This window comes from Sylvia atricapilla, chromosome 15 (assembly GCF_009819655.1).
Source record: "Sylvia atricapilla isolate bSylAtr1 chromosome 15, bSylAtr1.pri, whole genome shotgun sequence".
NCBI lineage: Eukaryota > Metazoa > Chordata > Aves > Passeriformes > Sylviidae > Sylvia > Sylvia atricapilla.
In genome coordinates, this window is record NC_089154.1 from 10654584 (window position 1) to 10678177 (window position 23594).

Here is a 23594-nt window from a genome sequence, read left to right on the forward strand (position 1 = left end):
TTTGAGAAGTTCTGGTTCTCACAGTGGTGGGAATAGTCCTGATTTATTAGCTCTGCAATAGCTTTGGTCCTGCTGTCTGTTTCAACACTGCTCCTAAGCACTTAAAACTACAGTTTTCTGTCCCTGCAGAGATATTTTGTCTGCACTGCTATCGATGGCAGTTTTGAACTCAGCTCACTCCTAGAATTTCACCAGTAGCATCTGCCTGCTTAGGTTGGGTGTTGCAGATCAGAGTAAGGGCCCTGTCAGCAAGAAAAAATGTTGTGAAATCAGCTGCAATGGCACAATGGATGTTGATGGACAGCTGCAAACGCTGTGCTACGGATGGCTGAGCTGGGGGAGGCTGCGTCTTCCAGATTTACTTGCTAAATAGTTGGTTTAACCAGCCCCTGCTAAGTGAGGGTGGCTTCACAGGAGCAGGAGGCTGGATACCAGACTGAGACAGGGCTGATGCTGATCTCTGGGGTCCCCCCATCCCACTGGTGCCAGGGTGGGATAACCCCCCTGACCCCTCTCAGAGCTCCAAAAGGGGGGGATCTGCAGCCCTGACCAGCCTGGGTTCACAGCCAAAAGCTGCTCTTGTCCTCACTAAAAGAGGGTCATGGTAATTCCAGTTTCCTCACATTCACTTCACAAACTCATTCCTTGCCCGAGGCAAGTGAGGAGCTCTCCCAAGGTCTCACTTGGGTGTGGATTTCCTCCTTTCAGCCCCCAATCCCTCACCTCAGGCTTCAGCCCTCACAGCACCTTCCCCCCAAGCCTGGACATTCCCTTGTCCTCCCTGGACTCTTCCTGTCCTTCGTCCCTGCAAGCTGTCCCCCTTGCCAGGGGCATCCTCTGCCCCACCAGTCAGTTCCTGCCCCCGGCAGAGCAAAGGAGAAGAGAGGAAAAATTGTTCATTCTTTACCCTGAAAGCAAATCCGCCAGAATCCTGGGAGCCGAAGGGAAAGGTGTGTTCGGTGAGGATGCTGAAAGGTTTTTTGTTTAAAATATATGAATAAAAGAGGCAAGAAACTGAGAACAAACTTGGAAAGACGTGAGTCTGGGTGAGCTATGCTAGCCCTTGCCTGATGGATGTGCTGATGGTGTTGGTGGAGCTGGTTGGTCTAAACCAGCAGAATTCTTGTGAATGCATCTTAATTATTACACAGCCGTAGGACAAAGCTGCCAAACAGCAGGGAAGAGCTAAAGCTGCTAAAACTGCACTACTAAACAGCTCGGGAGGGGAAGAGGAGAAGTCTGTCACCATTCTCCTGCAGCTGTTGTCACAGAGATTATCAGACTTTGTGGGAGGAGAACAAAGAATCCCTGTCCCTTTGGCTATCTGGAGGGATCCTCAGAGCAGGAAGGAAGGGACAGGGGGACAGGGAGGGTTCCTCCTCTGCTGCCTGGGGTAAACCACAGATGAGGGGACTGTGCTCATGACCACATGGACAGGAGTGTTCATGTGAAACAGAGCAGAAGGAGAAACTGGGAGGGATGGAAGAGAGATACTTGTTACGAAATGACACCCAATGAACTAAAAAAAAAGATGAAAAAGATGAGCAAAAGTTATAGACAATATTCATTTCAAAGGAAAACAAGAAAAAAGGAAGGAAAACACTTGAAGGACAAAGACTGAAAGCTGACTTTGCAGATAGTTCTGATAATTTTATAGAACACATAAAGCATGAATAATACCTCCAAGTGTGTATAATTGACCTGGTTTTCTTAGAGTTACCCTGAGGGCTATTGTACCTATTATATCTGAAGAGCTCTGGTATCTTTTGATTTTATACTGTGAGCCACAGAGTCTGTTTTGTCTGGACTTTTCAAAGTATCCCAGGCCTGGATAGGACATAATTGTGTGTAACACCACGAATCTTTGATTTTTCAGCAGCTGATGAAATGTTTTCCCATTTCCCAGTGAGATGCTTGGCTGGTGAGAGACAGAGCCTTGGGATTCAGGGAGGCAGAGGATTTGGATGTGCTTCTGTGTGGGTAACTGAGGGCTGCCTGGAGACAAACCAGGCTGTGGGGCAGAATTTGGAGTGTCCACAGACATTAATGTGTGTTTAAAGCCTTCCCCATGTTCCTCAGAGCAGGGGCTGCCCTTGGGGTGTGGAGGTGAAGGAGCAGCAGGGCCACAGAGGGTGAGGCTGCTGTGCCAGAGGAGGGGATGGGAGCTGCTGGAGGGGGGATCAGCCCAGCAAACCATGGGATATGTTGGCTCATCCCCTGCACCTCCTGCTCTGCTGGGGACAGGAGCACAGCTGGGGCACTGGGAGCTCTCAAGGGACCATTTCAGCTCCTACATCCACATTTCCAGCAAATCTTCTGCTGCTATGTGCAGTTGCATGCAACTAAAATGAAGCACAACACAATGATGCAGTTGAGGAAACACGTGCAAGATTAGCAGCATTTTGCTGTCAGTACTTTTCAGAAAGCAAATGTCTTCCCTGGGAGCGGAGGCCTGTAGGGTAATATTCCAACAAAAAAGTTTTATCACTCAAAATGGGCCTGACAGGTTCCTTCCCTGAGTCCCAGATGATAAATGGAGCTGTTGGGAATAATGATAAAGCTTTAATTTTCAGCAGGAAAGTACCTGTTGCACAGGGTGTGTCCAGCACAGAGGCTGGTTGTGTGCTCCAGGGGGTGCTGGCTCTGCACTGAGGCAAAGGAGCAGGCAAAAAGGGTGAAGATATGTGCAAAGCAACTGGAAGGAAGAAAGGCTGGAGGGTTTTATTCATGAGGTATGAAAAGGAACATGGAGGTGGAGGAGTAGGAGGGAATGTGAAGTATCCCTGGGTATGTGCACAGGAAGGAAAGAGGATTTATTTTATTTTCTATTTGTGCAAAGGCAGATGGGAGCTCAGGGAAGTTGTGTGGGACTGAGGGCATCCATAGCGTGCAGCAGCAGGGTGTTGCTAATGGACAGTGCCTGGACCCCTGCAGCCAGAGCATTCCCAGGGCAGAGCAGTGAAGCTGAGCATCAATACCTTCACTTTAAAAATTAAAAAAAAATACAATGTATATTGCTGCACAGCTTTAAATCTCTAGAATGATCCCATGGTAACACTATCTCTGGGCTTCCTATTATGTATTCAGATACAACAATTAAAATAATGTGATATAAAAAAAGAAAGTCATAATCATGAAGTTAGGGAACACCACATGCTTGAGCTGAGTGTGCCAAGTGTGTGTGGAAGGGCTGGGAGGAGGTGACCGAGGAGGGAATTGTTGGGGGTGGAATTGTGTCACGTTGTAAGGGCAAGAAGAACCCAAATCAAACCCACAATGCCCATGTGAGACAAAGAGATTCCTGTCCTCTGGGCCATTAATATATTTTGTTGTTTATTGTTCCAGAAAGGTCAGTAGTGGTACTTCAACAAGTTTCCTTAGCATTTCCCAATTTAACTCAAGATCCTGTTCCTTATAATTCTTCTGGGCTCTTATCTGCAATTCTCACTTCAATAATTTGCCTGGTTTCCCTCCCTGTGTGCTGATTTACCCTGAGGCACACATTGACCCCTTCCTCTTCACTGTGTCTGGGCTTTCTTTTCTCCCACAGAGACTTTTTTAGAATTCACTGTCATGTCCAAATGCAGAATTAGGAAAATCATACTTGTTTGCCTCATTTCCCTTTTCCTTGCAGGCTGTCTGAAAGGTAGAGTGAAAACTTGGGCGATAGCAGGGGGATAACTGCAACAACAGAATAATAAACAAGACAACCAAGGAAAAGCAATAACCATGGGAGCTGTCATGGGAGCAATAATCAGGAGAGCTCCTCACTCTGCTGCTGAAATGCTGATCATTCCAAACCTTCTGTTCCCTCTGAGCTTCCCAGCCACTCTCTTCCACCATGGAGAAACTGCCCCACTGGTCTGACAAGCAGCAATGCATCCTGCTTATATTTTCAGCCCCCAAAATATCTTTATATCACTTCAAGCCATAGACTTTTGGTGAGGATTTTCTGTACTTCTCAGCTCTTCATCCTGTGAAGGTCCATCACCCCTGTGGAGCCCATCCCTGCTGTGTGAGCCAGGATCAGTGTGTTCTTCAGGATCCACAGCTTTAAACAAAGCCAGAACTTCCTCACCTAAGAACGAGGGCAGGAGGTTCCTGGAGCAGCCACAGGGGCCAGAGTGAACAGAGCATCTCTGGGCCTTGGGACCCACCAGGGTTGCAGTGTGTCAGGGTGGGTGGCACTGTGTGGGTGGCACCCTGTGGGTGTTTTGTCTTTGTGTGGATTTGCTGCAGAGGATGGGTAGTGCAAAGCAGTCAGGGATGGATTATGGGCACATGACCATGGGAGATGGCAGCTCCAAAGTGGCCTGGTGGTGGCTGGAAAATGCCTCAGCAGCTGTTGGGATTATTGGGAGGTGCCTGTTGCACGTGCTGAGAAAGGATGGATGTCACATTTGGTACACCCCCACAATTTCACCTTTCTAGAGGGGCAAAATCAACTTTCATTGGCAGCACAGCTTTTTGTGAATTGGGTGCATATTGTAAAGATTTAATGAGCATAGGAGAAAGGGTGGCCACTGGGACATCACAAAAATGAAGAAATACCAAATTGAGGAGGACCTTTAGCATTTGCCTTTCACACACGCCTTTCCCAGGTGTCTCAGAGACTTCACCCCCCAGTGGGTGAGAGCCTGGGTCCTCTGACACCAGCAGAGTCCATGGAAACCTCCCCTGCTCGAGTGACTGACTGCACTGACCTTTCTCTGAAGTACTTGATGGCTTCCTGGTCCAGGAAGTTCTGCTCTTCTCGGAAGCCCTGCTCGAAGATTTTGCGCTTGTGTCTGAACTCGATGACAGTCTTGGTGTAGGAGTTGAGGGTGGTGACAGAGGCTGCCATGCAGCAGGTGAAGGAGCCCCACGCCAGACTGTGGAGAGAGAAAGCAGCAGACAGAGCTGGGTTAACACAGCAGCTCTTGTCCCATTTCTGACACACACACACAGGCTGGGACCAGGCAGGAGGGTGGGGAAGACATTCTGCTTGTGCCAGGGTGAACACTTGGAGCACTCTGACAAAAACCTCCTGACCTCCCTCTGAGGGGCCTCAGAGCCTTGCAGACAAGTGCTAGAACGCACACACTCCTGGAAGGAGCCCCAGAGGGTCTTTTGGAGCAGTTTTCCAGCACCCATGAGATACTGGCTGCACAAGGCCACTGCAGGGATGGTTTCTAATCTGCTTTTCATGCCTTCATCAGACTGCTGTATTTCCTTCTTTCCTGGTTCATGGACACCTCTGGTATTCCTGGCTGGTGTCTGGTCTCTGGAAGCCTGACCAGAATAGAAGACAACATTTCCATTTTGTGGAGTCCCCAGCATGGGGGTCCCCTGACTGACCCCCAAAGGGTGAAGGCAGTGCCAGCCAGGAGCAGACACCTGCAAGGACCAGCTAGGAGCACAGGGAGGCAGAGGGAGAAGGGAAGTGGAAATAAAATAATGACTGGCCCAGAGCCAATCTGGAGCAGCAGCTAGTGCTGTCCTGGGTCTCCTGGCAGGCAGAGCCAGCTGGGAGCTGCTCTGTTCCCTGCTCGTGCACAGAGCTTCACCCCGGCTTCTTTTGCCCACCCTAACCTCATGCTCAGATGGGGCTGGTGGGGGACTCATGGCCCCAGGGAGCTGAGATGCTTTTTGAGCATGAAATGAAACTGCAGAAAAAAAGGTCCTGAATTCCTCCTTTTGTCTGCAGAGCTCCTCTGGCTCCCAGCTCCCCTTGGCTTCACGCTTGGCCCAACAACTCTGGCTACACATAGTTCACAGTGGCTGCCTAACTAAGCTGGATTAACTCCATCAGCTGTGATGGTGACACACTTTACCTGCTTCTTTTTGCACTTTTTTCTATGACAAATTGATCTGAATTATGCAGAGCAGAAAGAATCCAGCCCCAGTAGCATTATCTTATAAATACGCATTGTCAACACAGCCCTCAGCATGAGCTATTTTCCCATTCTGCAAGGGACCTGCAGACAAGGAAGCAGTTTCTCATTTCAAATTAGACAAAACTTGAAAAAAGAGCACATATTCATGGACTGAAAATCCGGGCGAAAAATGGCTCAAGTAAACAGAAATGGCTCATTTCAATGATTTCAAAATTCAGCTTATAACAAGTCCTGCAGGGACTCCTGAGGCAATGAGATGTGTGGAGGCAGCTCTTTCCCTGTCATTTTTGAACCTGTTTGCCAGATGCAATCAAATGAGGAGGAAATGTGGTGACCCCTGGGGTGACAAAGTTCCCTGAAGTTTCCCATGGCTGGGAGGAGAAGTGGGAAGGGAGCTTGTGCTGGGTGTGAGTGTCCAGGCACAGCATCCTCCTGGCCTGGCACCAGTCTGCCTCCCACGTGGAGTGTGGGGAAGAGCTCCAGCAGCTGCAAACATTTCCAGCTGGGCTCCCAAGCAGGATCTCCTCCCAGGAAGAAGCCAGCCTAAACCATGAGCCTCACTGTGCCTGTGGAATGATCTTTGAGGGAGAATTTCTCTTGGATGTTTCTGGTCATGAAATCAGAAGTGCTAAAAAGTTCAGAGAAGGAAATACAGAATGAAGACTCTCAGTGCCTGGGCATTTGGGAAATCATCGTAATTAGGCAGTTAGGATAGATGTACTCACATACTTCCCTGCTTGTGGGTATCTCAGAGTCCTCCACAGTGAGACCTAATCCAGGGGCAGTCCTGGTCCTTAAACCAAAGCCCACTGTGCCTTCCCTGGCTGTGGTTGCCCAGGGAGAGCTGAGGGAGAGGCTGCACTGGGACAGGGCTGGGGGCTGGACTTCATCCCCCATGGAACACGGTTCCCAGCTCCATCTGCCATTGGACACTGCTCCCAGCTCTATCTGCCTTGGGACACATCTCCCAAACCCATTTCTCATGGGACACCAGCTCCCAATTCCATCTCCCATGGGACACCAACTCCTCATCTCTGGGGGACACAGCTCCCAAACCCATCTCTGTGGGACACAGCTCCCAGCTCCATCTCTGGGGGACACAACTCCCAAACCCATCTCTCATGGGACATTTGTTCCCAGCCCCATCTCCCCTGGGACTCCATCTCCATGGACACAGCTCCAGCAGGGCATGTGGGTGGGATGAGCTCAGGATGTCCTGAGGGACCCTGGTGCCCACTCTGTGCCCTGGGGGCTCTTGGCTTGCACAAGATGAAGGAGAATAATCTAATGGGTGTTTATCATGCAAGACATTTACCAACATTTCAAAGTTTGAGTATTGCAGGAAATTACAAAATAGATTACCAAAGACAAATACGCCTTATTATTTAAATCTATTGAAAATTATACAATTACTGTGACAGAGTTGTTATAAATATTAATATAAATATTATAAATATGTGAATGCAATGTATTTATAAGTCCATCATCACATGCAATAAATATTCATTACTGAGGCACCAAATAAGCTGTATTTTAAATATAATGTGATTTGTATTTTGTAACATGTTGTTGAAATGGTAGTAACTCCTCCTATGAAACACAATAGAAAAAGGTGAGAAGGAAAGACTAATAATTCCCTGCAGTGCTGTGCATAAGAAGTATTTATTTATTGGTGTTAGCAAAGATTGTTGTCTTTGCTGTGAGATGGAAAGAAAATAATGTGCTATATTTAGAAATGACAAGAAGGAAGTATTTTCCCTATCCACCCAAAGAGGCTGATGCCTCTGGAGGACTGGGGATGTTGTTTGCAGGTATTTTTATTCTCCACAGCCTCCTGCTCTTGGTAAGCCTCTTATAACCTTGCAAGCAATATAACACAGTTGCTGTGTCTTGGCCAAATTAGTTTTATGCGATTTTAGAAGATAAATGGGAAAGGTAAAAAAAAACCAACCAAAAACCGAACAAACTATGCCATGTCCATTTTCCCAACCCTTCTCCTCGTGATCCACAGGGAAGTCTCATCGTGCCAGGAGCACCGCACCTTCCTCTGCAGTTGTGTTCAAAGCTGCACCGTAAGGTTCAACTGAGACATTAATTAAAAACAAGGAGAGGAAAAAAAAAATAATAAGCTAAAAGTCTCAGAAATGCCATGGCAATTATGTTCCTAAATTGAACTTTAATGAGAGTGCTCAATCTGTGTTGGTAATTGTGGGTGCTGTTTATTTACAAATGCTCTGTACCTGCTGATAGCACAGCTGCTGCTGCTGCACAACCACCCAGAGCTGTGCCCACACCTCCAAACCTGCACGGCCCTGGGGGCTGCTGCTCCTGCAGGCTTGGCAGCTGGAAATCCACAGGGGTGCTCCTGGCAATTGGAGGTGATGTGTGCAGTGTCCCCATGAGCTGATGGGACGGCTCCAAAGAGAAAAGAGATGAAACTGGGGGTGACACTTACCAGAAGGACCATCCATAGTCCCAGGAATGTGGTCGCCAGTCCTCTGGCCCAAGGCTGACTGTCACTTGGAAAACTTGAGTGTACATCATGTGTGCCACCATCCCCAAGAGACCTGGGAAGCAGGGATCAGAACAGGAATTTTTGTGCCAACGTTTTTTTATCATTCTTGAGGGAGCTACTGCTGTAAGTGCTTTGAGAGCTCCAAAAAAGTCTTTGTTGTACTTTTATGCCTCCTGTTCCACTGTGGAGGAGGGAGCTGCATGGGCAGAGGAAAGATGTGACTGAGAGCTCATTATTTTACATCATTCTGAATCCTCAATTAAAAGAGGAGTTGAAGAAAGAAAATCGTTGAAGAAAATGTTGCACAGCAGCATCCCCAGCAACCCTGCTGCTGCAAGGCAGGGCTGTGCCACCCACAGTTATCTCACAGCCCATCACAGACAGGCCTCAGGTGAGACAACGAGGGGAGAGGCTTCTGCAGGCAGTGCAGGTTCAATGTGCTCACGCCACACAACCACATTCTGCACCAGCAGCTGCTAAGATTTATTGGTTTGAACACTCAGCAAACAGCTGGAAGTTGCCCCAGGAAGTGAAGTGAGCTTGGTTCTCCTGATGATGTGTGGTGAGAGGACACCACTGGGATGTTTTGGTGGTGCAGTGCTGGTGATGCTTTTGTGACACTGTTAGAGCTCACTGAGAGGGCTGCAGCTGGGTGAGGACGAGACAACGAGTTAGACTTTGTCTCTGTCATGTAAAAGAACAAGGCTGCAGTAAATCACAGGGTGGCCTGAGTGACTCTGCCTTTAGCTGTGTGGTCGTGCAGTTTAAACAGGAAAAAACCATCTGAAATTTAAATTTAAACATTCCTTTGAGGAAAACCAGACCCCACTTTTCAAGCAGTGGGTGGTCAGAAACAGCTCAGAGACATGGAGAATTTTGTAACTACAGTAATTTGGGGTGCTCCTGCCATGGCACCTGGGCAGTGCAGGGTGGTGATCCCCACTGAGCTCTGGAACTGTGGGTTCAGGCTAAGGAGGGTTCAGGGTTCAGGCTAAGGAGGTGGGGCTGGATCACGATATCCCAAATAGTTCTTGGACCTACACGTGTGCAAAAGCCTCTTGTGCTGTAGTGGCCATTCAAGGAAATTAGAAGTACCATTATTTTGCCATGGTGGGTACAGTGAGGTCTGTGTGTTACACTTTGACCATTCATTCACTGTTCTCTCTGACTTTCTAATTTTTTTCCACTGTTGCCCTTCCTGTACATGGAAGATGCTGATTTCCGTCCTCCAACTACACCAAATTTTTGGCTCTTCTTTCCTTCAGCACCACCCCATTAGTCTCCCCAGACATGTGGATGATTCAGGGCAGTTCTGGGGGAGGCAAGCTGGGGGATGTTTGTGTTGTGGGCATGTTGAGCAGGACCTTCAGCAGGAGAAATGTCAGATTTGACACAAACAACTGCAGGGGCTGAGGGAGGACATTGTGTTACAGGGAGCTGGGGGGATCTGCTCAGTGTTGGAGTGACACACTGCAAAGATAGGAGGTGGAAAGAGCAAATCACTCCAGGAGAAATGAGATTTGGGCAGGGTGGGTGGCCTAATGGGAGCACAGCAAAGTGCTGCACACCTTGCTTTTTTTCTGGTTGTATTTAATTTCCAGAACTTTTTAAGTCAGTGGATTTTTTTCTTCAGCTGACTGTTGTGCCTTGATCTTAAAGTTGGGAGTTTGCTATTTCTATATGTCCTGTCAGTAATTTTTCAACCCTAATAAAATATTACAGCCTGCCCTGAGAGCTGTCACAGTCACTCAGAGCCAGCAGGAGGTTTGACACAGCCAGGACGAGCCTCAGCAGGGCTGAGCTGCTCCTTTCTGTCACGCAAACCTTGCTCAGGGTTTCAGCCACCTGCAGCCTTGTGGCTGTGTGGGAGGCTGAGGTGACACTCATCGATCCAGGAGAGGAGGAGGAGGAGGTCACCAGCAAACACTGGAAACGTTCTTTGGTTTATCTGCCTAATGGCAGGGCAGGATGGGGCTGGATCTGCACCTGGCAGGGCTCTTGGTGCTGTTATACCCAAACTAAAGCAGAACAATGCAAATCTTTTCTTGTGCTGCTTCGTTCACTTTTGGTCTGGTCTATTTTAGCTGTGCCTCACCAAGTTTTCTCCAAGGGGGAAAACCCTGTGGTCCTTTTTGCTGTACATTTAATGAGCTAAAATGAGCTGCCTGTAACACAGATCAGCAAATGCTCCATGCCCAGGATCATCTTTTCCCCCAGCTGGTTGCTGGAGGCTGGGCAGGGAGGGCACAATCCCTCCAGGGCAAGAGGGGTTTGCAGATAGAAAATCCTGAAGATGAGGGGTGCTGGGGGGGTTGGCAGTGCAGAAACACTGATCATTCATAGCTAGCTTGAGAGCCTGAGCCCTCCTTGGAGGTGTCAGTAATGGGAGAAATGAAGGGACTTGGGAAAGCTGGAGATGAAGGAAATTTGGAAAAGACAATGTGTTTTAAAGCATCTTTCCCAATTTTTTTTGAGTAGAAATTCTATTTGCGAAATACATCACATTAATTAAAATGTTTGATTATAAATGTTACGTGAGAGGCATATCTAAGTTTTTGATTTGTGTAAGGTTAAGAAGGATACCAAAATTGTGATGTTGTGGGGTATTTTAGTGGCTCATGGGAAGAGCAATAAGTGACCACACTATTGGGATGTTTTTTCCTAACCCTTAGATGTTGAGCTATAAGAATGTGGAGATCTCATTGCACTTTTATGAGGGAACTCAAGCATGAATTTAATGAGGAGTGTTATGCTCCAATGGAAAGTCCTCTTCATTACCTAATTTCTATTAAGCTATGTCATTATAAATATGCTAGGCTTAAATAAATATAGTTTTCTTCTTTCCTCTGATATTCCTGTCATTGAAAATAACAGCTAGCAGTGTGCTGGGGTTTGGGATTTTATCCTTGTTTCAATTCCTCTATCATTTTTCCCTGTAAAATTTTGAAGTTTATATTTGGACTATCTTGGCAATGAACTTAGAAAGAGGGAAGGCCAAAATAAAAATAGAAAGTTGTGTAGGAAAGAAAACTTCATCATTCTTACAAAACTTTAAAACAGCAGTTAATGGTGAAGGGAGAGAGGAACAGCATGGAAGTAATTGATTGAATGCTGAAGATTTCCACACAGTTTGATTTTGGAAATGGAACTGATTTTTTAAAGTTCCAAATTACATCCAAAGCTGAAAAATATGCTTTGGCAGCTCTTATCAGATTTTTTTGTCACTCAGCTCTACTTCTGACCTTTCCTTTTTGCTTTATTTCACCATTTGCAGCTATCCCTGAAGATACAAAGTCCTTCCCAGAATGTACACTGCCTGTTGTAATGTCTTTCAGGCTGAAATGCAGCAGAATAAAATGGACTTCTATTGCAGAAATTCCTTCTGCCAGAGAGGCCCATGCAGGAGTACTCACAAGAGCACCCTTGCTGCTTGCATAAATCCTGGAAAATAGGGATTTTAACCAGAAAAAGCCTCACAGGAGAGAAGGGGCACTTAACCACATGGCTGGACTTCTTTTAGAGAAGTGAATTCCTCAGGTTCATACAGTAAGGGGCCTCAAGTACTGATGGAGCACAAAACCAGCCCAAAACAGTTGTTCTGAGAGATGTACATGTCCCAGACCACTCTTGGGGCTGCTCCTCAGTGCCATCATTAGTACACTTTTCAGTCTCAATTCTGTTAATTAACAAGAGGAGATCCTTTCTTTGGTTTTCCAACCTTCACCTACTTTCAGGATCAACACAGAAAAAAAAAAAAGTCTTTTCAGTGTTACATGTTTTTAATTTTCCTCTGGAAAAGGAGCGTGATGATGCTGCAAATGGAGCTGATGCTGGAGCTGGGGTAATGGCTGTGCAGGCTGGGGAAGGATAATTACTGCATTGCTGCTGTGAAATCAGGAATGAGGATGTTCGCTTCTCCCTGGCAAGAGGCGAATTTATCATGCAGTCTTTGTGCCAAAGGAACAAAAAATTACAGTGAAAAATTGCGGTAGCTAAATGGGGCTAAGAGAGCCTTGGAGCCTCTGGGGTTTTTTCTTATTCTTTCAAAAGTTGTAGGATTTTGCTTTGTGGTGGTCAAAGGGGAAGGGGAGGTTCATACCTGAAAGCACAGTGAAGACAGCAGCAAAGGCATTTAGCTTGAGCCCATCTATGACACTGCTTGAATGAAAGAGCTCGAGGCACATGAGGCTGAACCCGACGACCAACAGCATGATGTACAACACCTCGGACACCACTGAGAGCCACAGCACACCTGGGGGCAAAGAGCAGCAACCAGTCGTCACCTGGGGAACACTTTCAAGAGGTTAAAGTTGGCAAAAAATTAATTAGGAAATCGGGAGTATCTAGGAGTAACTGTGTATTGGGATTTTTTTTAAAAAAGTTGGTTTAAGGTCACCAGTTGTATTTTTTTTAAAAAATGTTTATCACATCCACTGTATACTGGGAAAAATTTCTTTACTGAAAAAGTTATTAAGCACAGTCTGCCCAGGGAAGTGGTGGAGTCACCATCCCTTGGAAGTGTTCAGAGAACAAGTAAAGGTGGCACTTCCCAGTGTGGTTTGTGGCCATGGGGGCACTTGGTAAAAGGTTGGCCTTGATGATCTTGGTGGTCTTTTCCAGCCTTAATGATTCTGTGATTCACAGAGTTTAAACTCGGCAAACCCCGGGCCAAACTCTGACAAACAGAAAAAGCTGTAATGAGGATGTGCAGAGAGGCAGGGTGGTAAAGACACTGCAGGAAGAACCAGCTGTTGCCTGTTCTTGTTCTCAGCTTGGCTACAGAACCTCTGTGGATACGTGTGAGAACCTCTTGGCTCCTCTGAGCCCAGGCACAGCTCAGAGAGTTCATTTTCCCACCTGTGCCACAGTTTAGATGAGCACAATCCACCCCACAGGGAGGAGATGGCACAGGATCCCTGACTGCCTCTGCGCTGCTGGGAGTTGGACAGGCTCCGGTGCCTCTGCTCCACAGAGAAAATATATTCAGTCCATGTTGGAAAATTCTTCCCACAGCCTGGTGTTGGGGGTTTTGTCAGAAACCAGAGCCCTGCAGGATGGCTGCTCTCACTCAGGATCCTCCTCACAGGGTTTGTGCTGCTGGGGCTGACACAGAGGCTGCCACAGCTGCAGCAGGCTGGGAACATGTGTGTTTATAACATGCTCAGCTGAGGAGCTGCAGAGGCAAAACTCGGCCTGGGCTCGACCTTCCTCAGCCCCTGGGTACAGCCCTGAGAGCCAGGGCTGTGTTTGAGCTCTGCAGTGCTCAGAGCAGGGGCTCTGGGAGCACGGGGCAGTGCCCAGCAGGGACTGATGTACCACCAGGAGATGTCACCTTCGGGAATTCCAGCAAAAAAAAAAAAACCTCCACAGGATCTGCTGAGTCGTTAAAAGCCACCAAGCCACCGGGTAAATTGGAGAGGATGGGAACAGATGATAAGATTGAGTCCCTGCCCAATTTCCAAATGCTGTTTCAGCATGAGAATCTGCTCGAATTCTCCAGTACATTTGCTAACCTGATTGCTAAAGAATTCACCTGGAAACAATGAGCAGTGATGGAAAATTTCAGCCTAAGCAGTTGAAACATGGAAAGTTAAGCATCTGAAGACAATGGCTTATATTAGAAAATGTTAGCTGTAACCATAGAGACTGCTACAGGCTTCACTTATATTAATACCTTCTCTCCTCTCTGCAAGAGCACATGTGTGATAAAGCCTACAGTCCAGCTTATCAAACCCGATATGCAGTCTCACTTTTATCAAATATTTGAGTGTCCTCTTGGTGACCAGGCTGATCCCAGCTCATATTTTGTCTGTGAACTCATCTTTATAATTACGTCTAATTAATATGTGCTATTCGTTGTTGCCACTGTAGCTGACCTTTTGAGTTCTTAAACCACACTATAGAGATAGCAATAAATAAAGCTTTTAATTGCTCACAGTGGCTGTGTGTGCAATATTGCATCTATCAACAGAAAACAGCTGCTTATCTCACTCCTCTTAGTCAATTTGGTATCAGGCAACTGGCACACTCTTCCAAAAAGGAATGCAAGTGAGAGAGAGCAAGGGTGTTGTTCTGAGATACAGCAGGGTTTAGAAGGGATTTTGCTTCATCTCCTCAAACCTGCAGCGGCTATGATGAGAGAATGATGGAATGATTTGAGTTTGGAAGAATCAGATGATGTAAACCCGACCCACAAACTGAGGCAGCAGAGAGCCCTACCTAATGAGCTCTAATTCATTTAGCCCACACTTGAAATATTAATGCACAACACACCTGCCCAGGTGTTTACTGCCCAGAGTCAACCCTTGTGGAGCCCCACTGGTGCTGTGTGCACACCAGGGCAGTGCTGTAAGTGTCTGCAGCTCTGTGGGTGTGTGGTGTGGCTCCATCTGGGCTTCCCTGGGGGCTCAGAGAGCTGCAGTCCATGGGGCAACATCAGGCTGCTGGTGCTCAGGTTTAGGGCTAATTCTTGTGGATGTTTGGAGCTGGACACACTGAAGGAATTTTGCTTTTGGTTGTCCTAAATCAGGAGGAGACCCTGAGTCCCTTGAGAGTGGAGGGTCCTTGGGAAGAGATCTTGGTAGATTCGAGTGTGTCACCAAGCACATGAAATCTAACAGGGACAAATGCTGGGTTCTGCTCCTGGGCCAGGGTAATCCTGGGTGTACCTTCAGAGAGGGGAACAAGAAGCTGGAGTGCAGCCCTGCAGGAGGGGTCTGGGGGTTTGGCTGATGGTTTTGGGGGTTCAGGTGATGTCCTCAGCTCTAGATATTCACACTCTACCTGTTGCCCACCTATGACCCAGTGCCTGAAGCTGGTGCTGCAGGCACCAGTGCAGGGATTTTGGGAAGAGCAGGGAGCTGGGGAGGTGCACATGTCCCTGTGGGAGCACCTGGGTTTGTGTGTCCATTGTGAGGGGACACATTCAGAGGGACAGGAGGGCTCTGGGAGCTGAGCCTGGAGGGCCTGGGGGCCCAGCTGGTGTCCTTGCTTCTCCTAAGGAAGGAGAAAGGAACAGGAGGGAGCAACCCCTGACTGTGTGGCTGGTGTCACAGGCAGTGCTTTGGTTTCCCTTCCCACAGGGCTGGGATAAGAGTGGCTTTGCCAGCAGGAGAACCTTGCAAGGGGATGATGAAAAGCTCAATGAGATGTGAGTTTTGCTCTCCTGTAAATCCTTTTTCTGATGAGACACAAAGGCTGGGTGGGTTTGCTGTGGGAGGCATAGTCAATTACTACTTTTTTGGAGCCCTGTTCATATCTACTGAAGAACTCTCTTGTCTTATTCCATGGTGTAACTGAATACCTGCTCTGTGCCTTTTTTTAGTGCATCTAATGTGGGGAAAGGCAAGTCCCACGTGCAGTGTTTGGATAGTTCCATGTCCTTTTCTGCTTCTCTGATTTTGAATTTCATCTGAAATAATAACACCCAGGAAATGCAACCTGTGCCTGAGTTTTGCATTTTTCCTGTGGCTGCCTGAAGCAGAACAGTTGCTTCAGGTTATTAATTCAGGAGACAGAGTTTTTCTGTTCTGTGCTGATGGTGAAGTGATCTCCCACTGCTCCTCTCTCAACATGAGATTCATGAGGCAGTCACTTGGCATCACTTCCACTCACAACCTCTTGCAGCCTCCTTCCTGCAAAGTACAGAGCTCCTTCTCTTGAGGGGACCTCAGTCATTCCAGGTGACAGGGAAGAAGATCTCCAGGGGATTTTTCTCTTTTCCAATCTTCTCTCCTGTCATCTTTTCTATCTGCTCACTCCTCTCCAGCCTGTGTCCTCTGCCCCAGGGATCTGTCTGGCCTAACTCAGCTTTTATGAAAAATCCTGCCTTCAGAAGAGTCAGTACTTGGTTTACGTAGGGAGTTCTACCTAGATGGCCTGTAACTGAGGTCTGTACTCTCATCACTCAACAGATTCCTCTCATCCTTTGGTCTTCATTCTGTTCATGCATGGTTTTTGTCCAACAAACCCCCTGCTGCCTGTGCAGAAAAGGGGCTGGGGAGGAGCTCAGCTGGGATGTGCCTCTGTGCCAAGGACATTCTAATGTGAGACCTCCCAGGAAAGGAGAGTCTGGGATTTTAAAGCCAAAGTGGTTTCAGTGGCACTCCTGCACACACGTTCCCATGAGGGTGGGTGTGTGTGAGGAGCCCACCCAGCCTGCAAGCACCAAGACACGATGTGTTCAGTCAATCTTTCCAGGATTCCCTGGAATAATGCAGAGGATGACAGCTGTCAAGTCCTCCTCGTGCCTGCTGGGCTTTTTTTAGGCCATAAAAACGTGCTGGGTTTGCATGTTCTCTTCTGTGCCGGCCAGGAGCTGACAGGGACCTGTCTCCCTGTCCTGTCACATCTCTGTGGCACATCAGCTTGTCCTGTATCTCCCATCCTGGTGACTGAGAAGCTGCAGGGAAGTGAGCACTGTGGTCTGGATGACCACTGACATCAGTACCATCCATGCCTCTTGTTCTAACACACCTTTTCCTGTCATTTTTGTCCCTGGTGCTTCTCCACCAGCCAGTCTGTCACTCCTCAGCAGGGTTGTAGACAATGACAGAGTGACTCCTGTGCACTGTGGGACACTTGGCACCTTTGCTCCCTACAGTATGTCCCAGGTGGGATTGCTCTGAACCTGAGCACCAAAGAATGTGAGGCTTTTCCTGGAGGAAAAGGGCTCACCAGCTTCAGGACAACCTCCCTGTGAAGCAAAGCCCCTGAAAGTCCAGGACCTGGACTGAGCTTCTCACCCAGAATTTGAGATTAAAGAGCTGGGACTCACCAAAAGCTTTCACATAAATCAACTTATGTCAAAGGGCTCCTGCATCTAAAGGAATCACATCACATTCATGTCATCTGATCTCGTGGCAGGAAAGAGATCAGTGCAGTAGCTGTGACATTAAAGAACTTTGTGCCTCTGAACTTTGTTATTTCCTAATCAGCATGTGAGAGACTGTCTTCTCTGTGGAGTTCATGGTGGGAAGCACCAGTGCCACCTCCTCAAGGGCTTGGCCCCTGCAGCAGCACTGCCACAAGGAGATGAATTTTCCAGCACTCTCCAGTGAAGTGAACATATTCCTCATGTATGACAGGAGAACTGTTCCCCACAGGATCACTGGGATTTAGGCACTCGAGTACTCCATGAACCATCTGGTAGGATCAGTCCCTTGCCTCTCTGTCTGACAGCAGAGAGCAGCAGCATTTTGAAAGAAGATTCACAGATCTGAGTGCATCTCTGAAAAGGTTGTGATCAACTTGAGTGCATCCATCTGAACTGAGATGTTAGAAAAGGGATATCCCAGACAGTCCTGAATGGATGAAGCAAAGGGAACATTCTTTCTGACAGTGAGAGAAAGAATCTTCAGCTCAGCCTGCGATGAGTCTCACAAAGTTTTTCCCAGAACCTGGAATGATTTCAGGTCAGCCCTGGCTGCTGAGGAGGGCACTGTGAGTGGAGACACTGTCACCTCCCAGCACGGAGCTCCAGTGCTGAGCTTCCTGTGCAACAGGGATCCTGATCCAAGTCCTGGGAATTCTGCTCAGAGGGACTTGAGGCATTCAGTGAGCTCCTGATTAAGGAACCCAAAGAACAGCATTGTTAATGACTTCCAGGATGTTTGAGCTGAGTTTGACTGCTTGATATCCAAAGTTCATTCCTTGTTCAAGGAATGCCTTTTCCTGACTCAAAACAGCAGCGGTTCTTCCCATGTTTTCCATGAGAGGGCTCTGGTTAAACTGAGGCCTGTCAAGCCTGACAAGTTCTTCTGTGCTCCTTCCCCACAAAATGCCAAGATGATTCTTATGTTGCATTATTAAAACCATTCTCAGGCTTGTTAGCAATTTGGATTGAAACACCAAGAACTTGGATAACATCTGAACGGGATTATGCGCAGGATGATAAAGAAACATTTGCTGCTGTTTTGGAATGCCAAAGTGCCATAATTTCAATTACTGTTGAGTTTTTGAGATTAATGCAGCCAGCAAACCAGTTCTGGAGAGTTTCAATCACATCTATACCTCCTACCACCTACAGTCACATGCAGCCATGGAGTTTGATGCATACTTGTCAAATCAGGAAAGTTGCGTTTTGGTGCCAGCTCACTATGCCAACAGGATCTGATGCCAGAATTTAAGGTCCTATCTCCAGCTGAAATAATGAAATCCTCCTCTGGGTGCTCCTTCAGGCTGGTCAGGCCATGGAAATGACTGTCAAAGATCCAGTGTTGGTGCATGTTCTCAAGGAAACACTGAAGAGGTGGCCAACAGGGGAATTGCTGGGGGAGTTCAAAGCATTTTGAATCCATAAACATGAGCTGTTTGGCCTTAGAGGATTTCTTCAGGGAAAATCATATTGCTATTCCTGAAAGATGTTGCTGAGTCATGTTAACCATGTTATAACCAGCAAAGGCAGGGGTTGTGTGCCTGGAAATGTCTGTCATGCATTTTGAAGAGTGGCTTGGAAATTACCCAGCATTAAAAACCCCCATAAATGAATGTATGACCTGCCATGCTGTGTGACACTGCCTGCTGAAAGCCCAGCCTTCCTGAGCAGGGCCCAAGAAGAAATGGTCTGGAATCTGTATTGATTTCTGAGGGCCTTTTCAGACAGAAAATTAGCTTCCTAATTGGGGCAAGCTCACATTCAGAACGCCTCAGTGGGAATTCATCCTCCTTAGGAGCACCCACTATCTCAGCCTGTGCTCCCTGTGGATCTGTGGCTGCTGCATCCCAGCCCTTCCCAGAGCAGAGCTGCCCTCGTGGGCTCAGGGGGTGACCAAAGCAGCCTCACCTGAGCTGTCACACTCTGCCACGCTGTCCCTGAGCAAGTGACCAGGCTGGACAAAGCTGCAGGCAGCTCTGGGAGAGGTTTGGAGTTCCTCATCACTCAGTGTCACACATCTGCCCCGACAGCTACTGTCTGTCTGAGCTACAGTGAGACACCAGCTCCAGTCACTCCTCTGCCAGTTCAACCCTGAGATCCCTGAGAAAGTCTGATGCAGGCAAATAGAAGCTTTGGGGGGTTTTCTGCATCACAGTTCATCATATGACAAAACCCCTTCTATCTGCTCAAAGCAGTGGAGCTGAGCAAAGTGTGCTCCTGAATAACCACTGAGATCCTCGTGCCTGATTGAGGTGACATCAAGAGAGTGGCACTTGAAGGACAAGCCAGTGCTGCATTGTTGAGCAGCTGAGGAGACATCAGCAATGGAGAGTGTGGAACCTTCTCACCTCCTCACTGGCACCTGCTAACCCAGACACTGCTGCTGCTGCCTGGGGGAGAAAGTGCTCCTATCACCCTGTGGCTCCCAGTCACTGTCCCCAAGATCCCTGAACTGCCACAAAACACAGGGAAGCCGCAAGAGGCTGTGAGATGTCAACTAGACAGGTTTCACCCCATGTAGGAAGAAAATAACCACGCCTGAAGGGCCAGCCCTGGTTCTGGGTGATGTGAACTTGCACAGAGGAAACCCTGCAGGTGCCATCTCTTCTTTGTGCAAACACATTTTGTTTTCCTCCTTGTTCTCCATTCACACTGTGGCAGCCAAGAGATGGGAGAGGTCACAGAATCACAGAATCACTGGGTTGGAAGAGACCTTCAAAATCATCGAGTCCAACCCAGCCCCAACACCTCAACTAAACCCTGGCACTGAGTGCCACATCCAGGCTTTGTTTAAACACACCCAGGGATGGTGACTCCACCACCTCCCCAAGCAGACCATTCCAGTACTTTATCACCCTTTCTGTAAAAATCTTTCTCCTAATATCCAACCTAAACTGCCCTTGACTTCCCACAGCTTGAGGCTGTGTCCTCTCGTTCTGTCAGTGCTGCCTGGAAAAAGAGCCCAACCCCACCTGAGCACAGGCACCTTTCAGGGAGTTGCAGAGAGTGACAAGGTCACCTCTGAGTCTCCTTTTCTCGAGGATAAACAACCCCACCTTGTTACCCTTGCTCATGTTAGCAGCAACAAAAAGTTCTGCTCGTGTGTGTCAGTCTCTTTTCGCTGTCCTTGTGTTTCTCGACTCATTGCTCTGCTTTTACAGACTTAGTGACTTTGTTGGAACTGACACCTGGATCTCGCTTAAATCTCTCTCTTCTTCAAGGGAGAAGAGAGGAAAAAATGTGACAAATGGGCACACACTGAGCAATGTTGCGCACATTGTTTTGGAAGAGCAGTAAGGCCAGCTTCACGGGAATCTCACTCTCTCTTCCAGTGCCATTCAGATGGGTTTAGTCATCTGCTCTTCTCTGCCACTCTAATACTGGGAATCACAAGCCAAAATACTGGAGTGATCAATAAAAAGCAGTGAAAAGAATAAACCCTGAGCATGTTGTTGTGGCTGGCACCGGGACGGAGCGCTGCTGGTTAATGCGTCACAGCAGAGCCGACCATCTGCCCACTCCTCCCGTGCTGCAGAGGCACACCACAGAGCCAGCAGAGACAAGGCAAGCTTTAGGTGACCCTAAATGTCACCTCAAGCACCTGAAGCTGCCTGTTCTGGTCAACCAAATCAGGCAGCAAGGGTAGGTAAATGGCTGGCACCCAGACAAGAAACTGCACTTTGCAGAATGTGGGAAATCAAAGGAGAAATACCTGGCACTGCTGAGGGGAGGCAGGAAAAGCCATGTTTTGATTTTGTTTAGCTTCAGCTCTTCATTAGTCTCTTTATTTTGGAAGGTGAGGTGGAGCTGTGACTCATAAAATGATTCTCTTCTATGTGATGATGTGTTTTCTCTGACTTTTGATGGCTCTGGCATCGAGCAGATTGAATCCTGTGCATGATACCGAGCAGACTGTGGGATATCTTTGAATCCACATTCTCTTTTTCCTGGTGTAGTAGTAATGAGTAGAGCAAGAGAGTGGAAAAGATGATGAAAAATACTCTGAAGGAGGACTATCCCATGTACCTTACTAAATATATTTGGGCTCAATGTTTCTCTTTGAAGACCACCAGTACAGGGCCTGTACTCAGCACTGGGCTGAGAAATGAGTGATGTTCAGACCAGTGCTCCTCACATCTCTGGCATCCCCAGTGTGAAACACAAAGCTGTTTCCTCCTTCAGTAATTAGGGATTTATCTTGAATTCTGATGGTAAGAATGGTTTCATCTTTGTATGTCTAATTGCCTTTTAAAACTAACTTCAGTGATTCATAACAGGTGTGTAAGAAAACATGGATAAAATAAAAACAACACCTTTTTTTTTTCCTGCATACTTAATCATAGCTCTCCTATGACATGGGGACAGGTATTTGTCTGTGTGGGTATGGGTTTGCCCTATTGCAGATATATGAACAATAATGCAAGAGGAAGTATTCAAGAGGAATATAGAGCCTGTTTTGGAAAGTGTGCAGTTCTTTTGGGAGACTCAGTTACATTTCTTTTTACTGATGCAGGTCTCTAAGTGCTCCTCTTAGAAAATTAATCCTCTGTTTTTCTTCTTGGGAACATCTACCCAGTACATAAAAAAAGGAGGTTTGTTTTTTAACTTGGCTGTTACAAGTCTTGTTTGTCTCTTTTCTAGCCTGAAATCTGCTTTGCGTTGTCCTTCTCATACAAACAAGTATTTCTCTATTTTTGACCATAAATGTCACTCTTCTCTCTATGTCTTTAAATTTTATTGTCAGTGCTTTGAGCTGGGGCTGGCAGGGGAGGGATGAGAGGTGCTCACAGGGAGCTGCAGGTGGGTACAGCATGAATACTTTTGGTGGCATGGTGACTTTTTTGTTTTGTTCTTTGTTTCCTACGATGATCCTAATATTTCTTTTTCGTCTTAATCTCTGCAGAGCAGTGAATTAATGTTTTCATAGAAGTGTCTGTCATCACTCCAAGAACTCTATCCTGAGGGGAAAAGCTAATTCAGAACCCATCACTATATATGTAAAGGTAGGATGACTCCTCATGTTCCCCACCTCGCATTTATCAGCGGTGATCATTAATTCCCATTTGCTCACACTCAGTGAAGGGTTTGTGCATGCTTCAGAGGCCTGCAGTATATCCACTGCTTTTCAGCCTTTCAAGCTTTGGTTGTCCTTTCAGCTGAACATTTTAATGTGTTTTAATCAGCATTTCCTTTTCTTGGGTTTCCTTCTTCGCAACTTCTAAAAACACTTCTATTGCTTCTGAAGGATGCTGAATCTGTTAGTCAGTCATACCAGGGATCTCTTACCAACATTTTGAATCAAATGCAGGGGTATGTCAAGAATAACAGGTTTCCCACTGATTTTTCCATGCCCATATCCAAATTTTGTCTCTACATCATGCACAGTATTTCTTGGTCTCTGCGTGGTGTTTTAGAGTCAGCTCCTGCTGCTTTGATTTCTGTCCTTACACCTTCTCTGCTATCAAGCTTAACCCTGCTGTCTCTGAAGCTGTCCCAAGGGGTGATCACTAACACAATTCTGCATTTTTTATCTGAACATGGAATCCATCCACAGAGATTGTGTTGCTCATTAATGACATTACCTTGTTATTCTGATTCAGCTTGTACATGACATCTGCTTTGTCTTTCAGTGTAATCAGCATCAAGACGTTATTGTCCCTCTAATTATCTTTCTCCCATCACATTTCTGGTACACCTATTATGTCAGGATCCATTAAAATCAGGCATCTAGTTTTTCTCTTCTCATTAGTTGCTGTTGGAATGCTGGTTTAGGAGCATGCACAGAACTGGCTTAGCTTTCTCTTTTTTCTGAGCTGTGTTTAGGTGAGACTTGATTTGTTTACTTGCTGTTTGCCATGTGCTACTTTAGCTCTGCCAGCCACTTTTTAGGCAATACAGATCTGTTATTGCTTCATCTCTCCAGGATGCACCATCACAGGCTGCGTGGAGGATGTTCAGGAGGCATCTCGTACCTCTGCCAGGACAGTGTCTCATTTAGAAAGCCCTCCTGTAAGATTTTGGACTGTTCAATGTTCACTAGCCATGAGCATTTTCCTTCTGCTGGATTTTGCCTTTCCTCAATCTCTGTGGTGTCTGAAAAGCCGTGTTTATTTTATGTGTGTGAGTTTATCAATAGGTAGGAAGCAGTGCAGCTGCTGAGGGCCTCGTGCTTTGCCATTCCTTGTGGGAATTGTTCCACACAATCAGGGACTACAGAGCATTGGAGTAACCTGGACCAGGCTGGAGCTTGCCCTGGGAATCCTGCCCTGTGTTTGTGTGGCCACCTCTAAGTTTTGAGCCAACACTGACATCTGAGGCTGTTCCTGCA

The 23594-nt window shown here is 47.1% G+C and overlaps 1 protein-coding gene across 1 annotated transcript in view; it reads right to left on the reverse strand.

Annotated features, from left to right (window-relative positions):
- The window catches only part of GSG1L (GSG1 like), a 53483-nt gene that overhangs the window by 9185 nt on the left and 20704 nt on the right, over nucleotides 1–23594 (reverse strand). Inside the window, exons 3-5 of the mRNA XM_066330205.1 lie at nucleotides 12491–12643; nucleotides 8332–8443; nucleotides 4704–4871 (exon numbers count right to left, since the gene is read on the reverse strand). Coding sequence (XP_066186302.1) covers nucleotides 4704–4871; nucleotides 8332–8443; nucleotides 12491–12643 — 433 coding nt within the window. The remainder of the gene's footprint in view (nucleotides 1–4703; nucleotides 4872–8331; nucleotides 8444–12490; nucleotides 12644–23594) is intronic.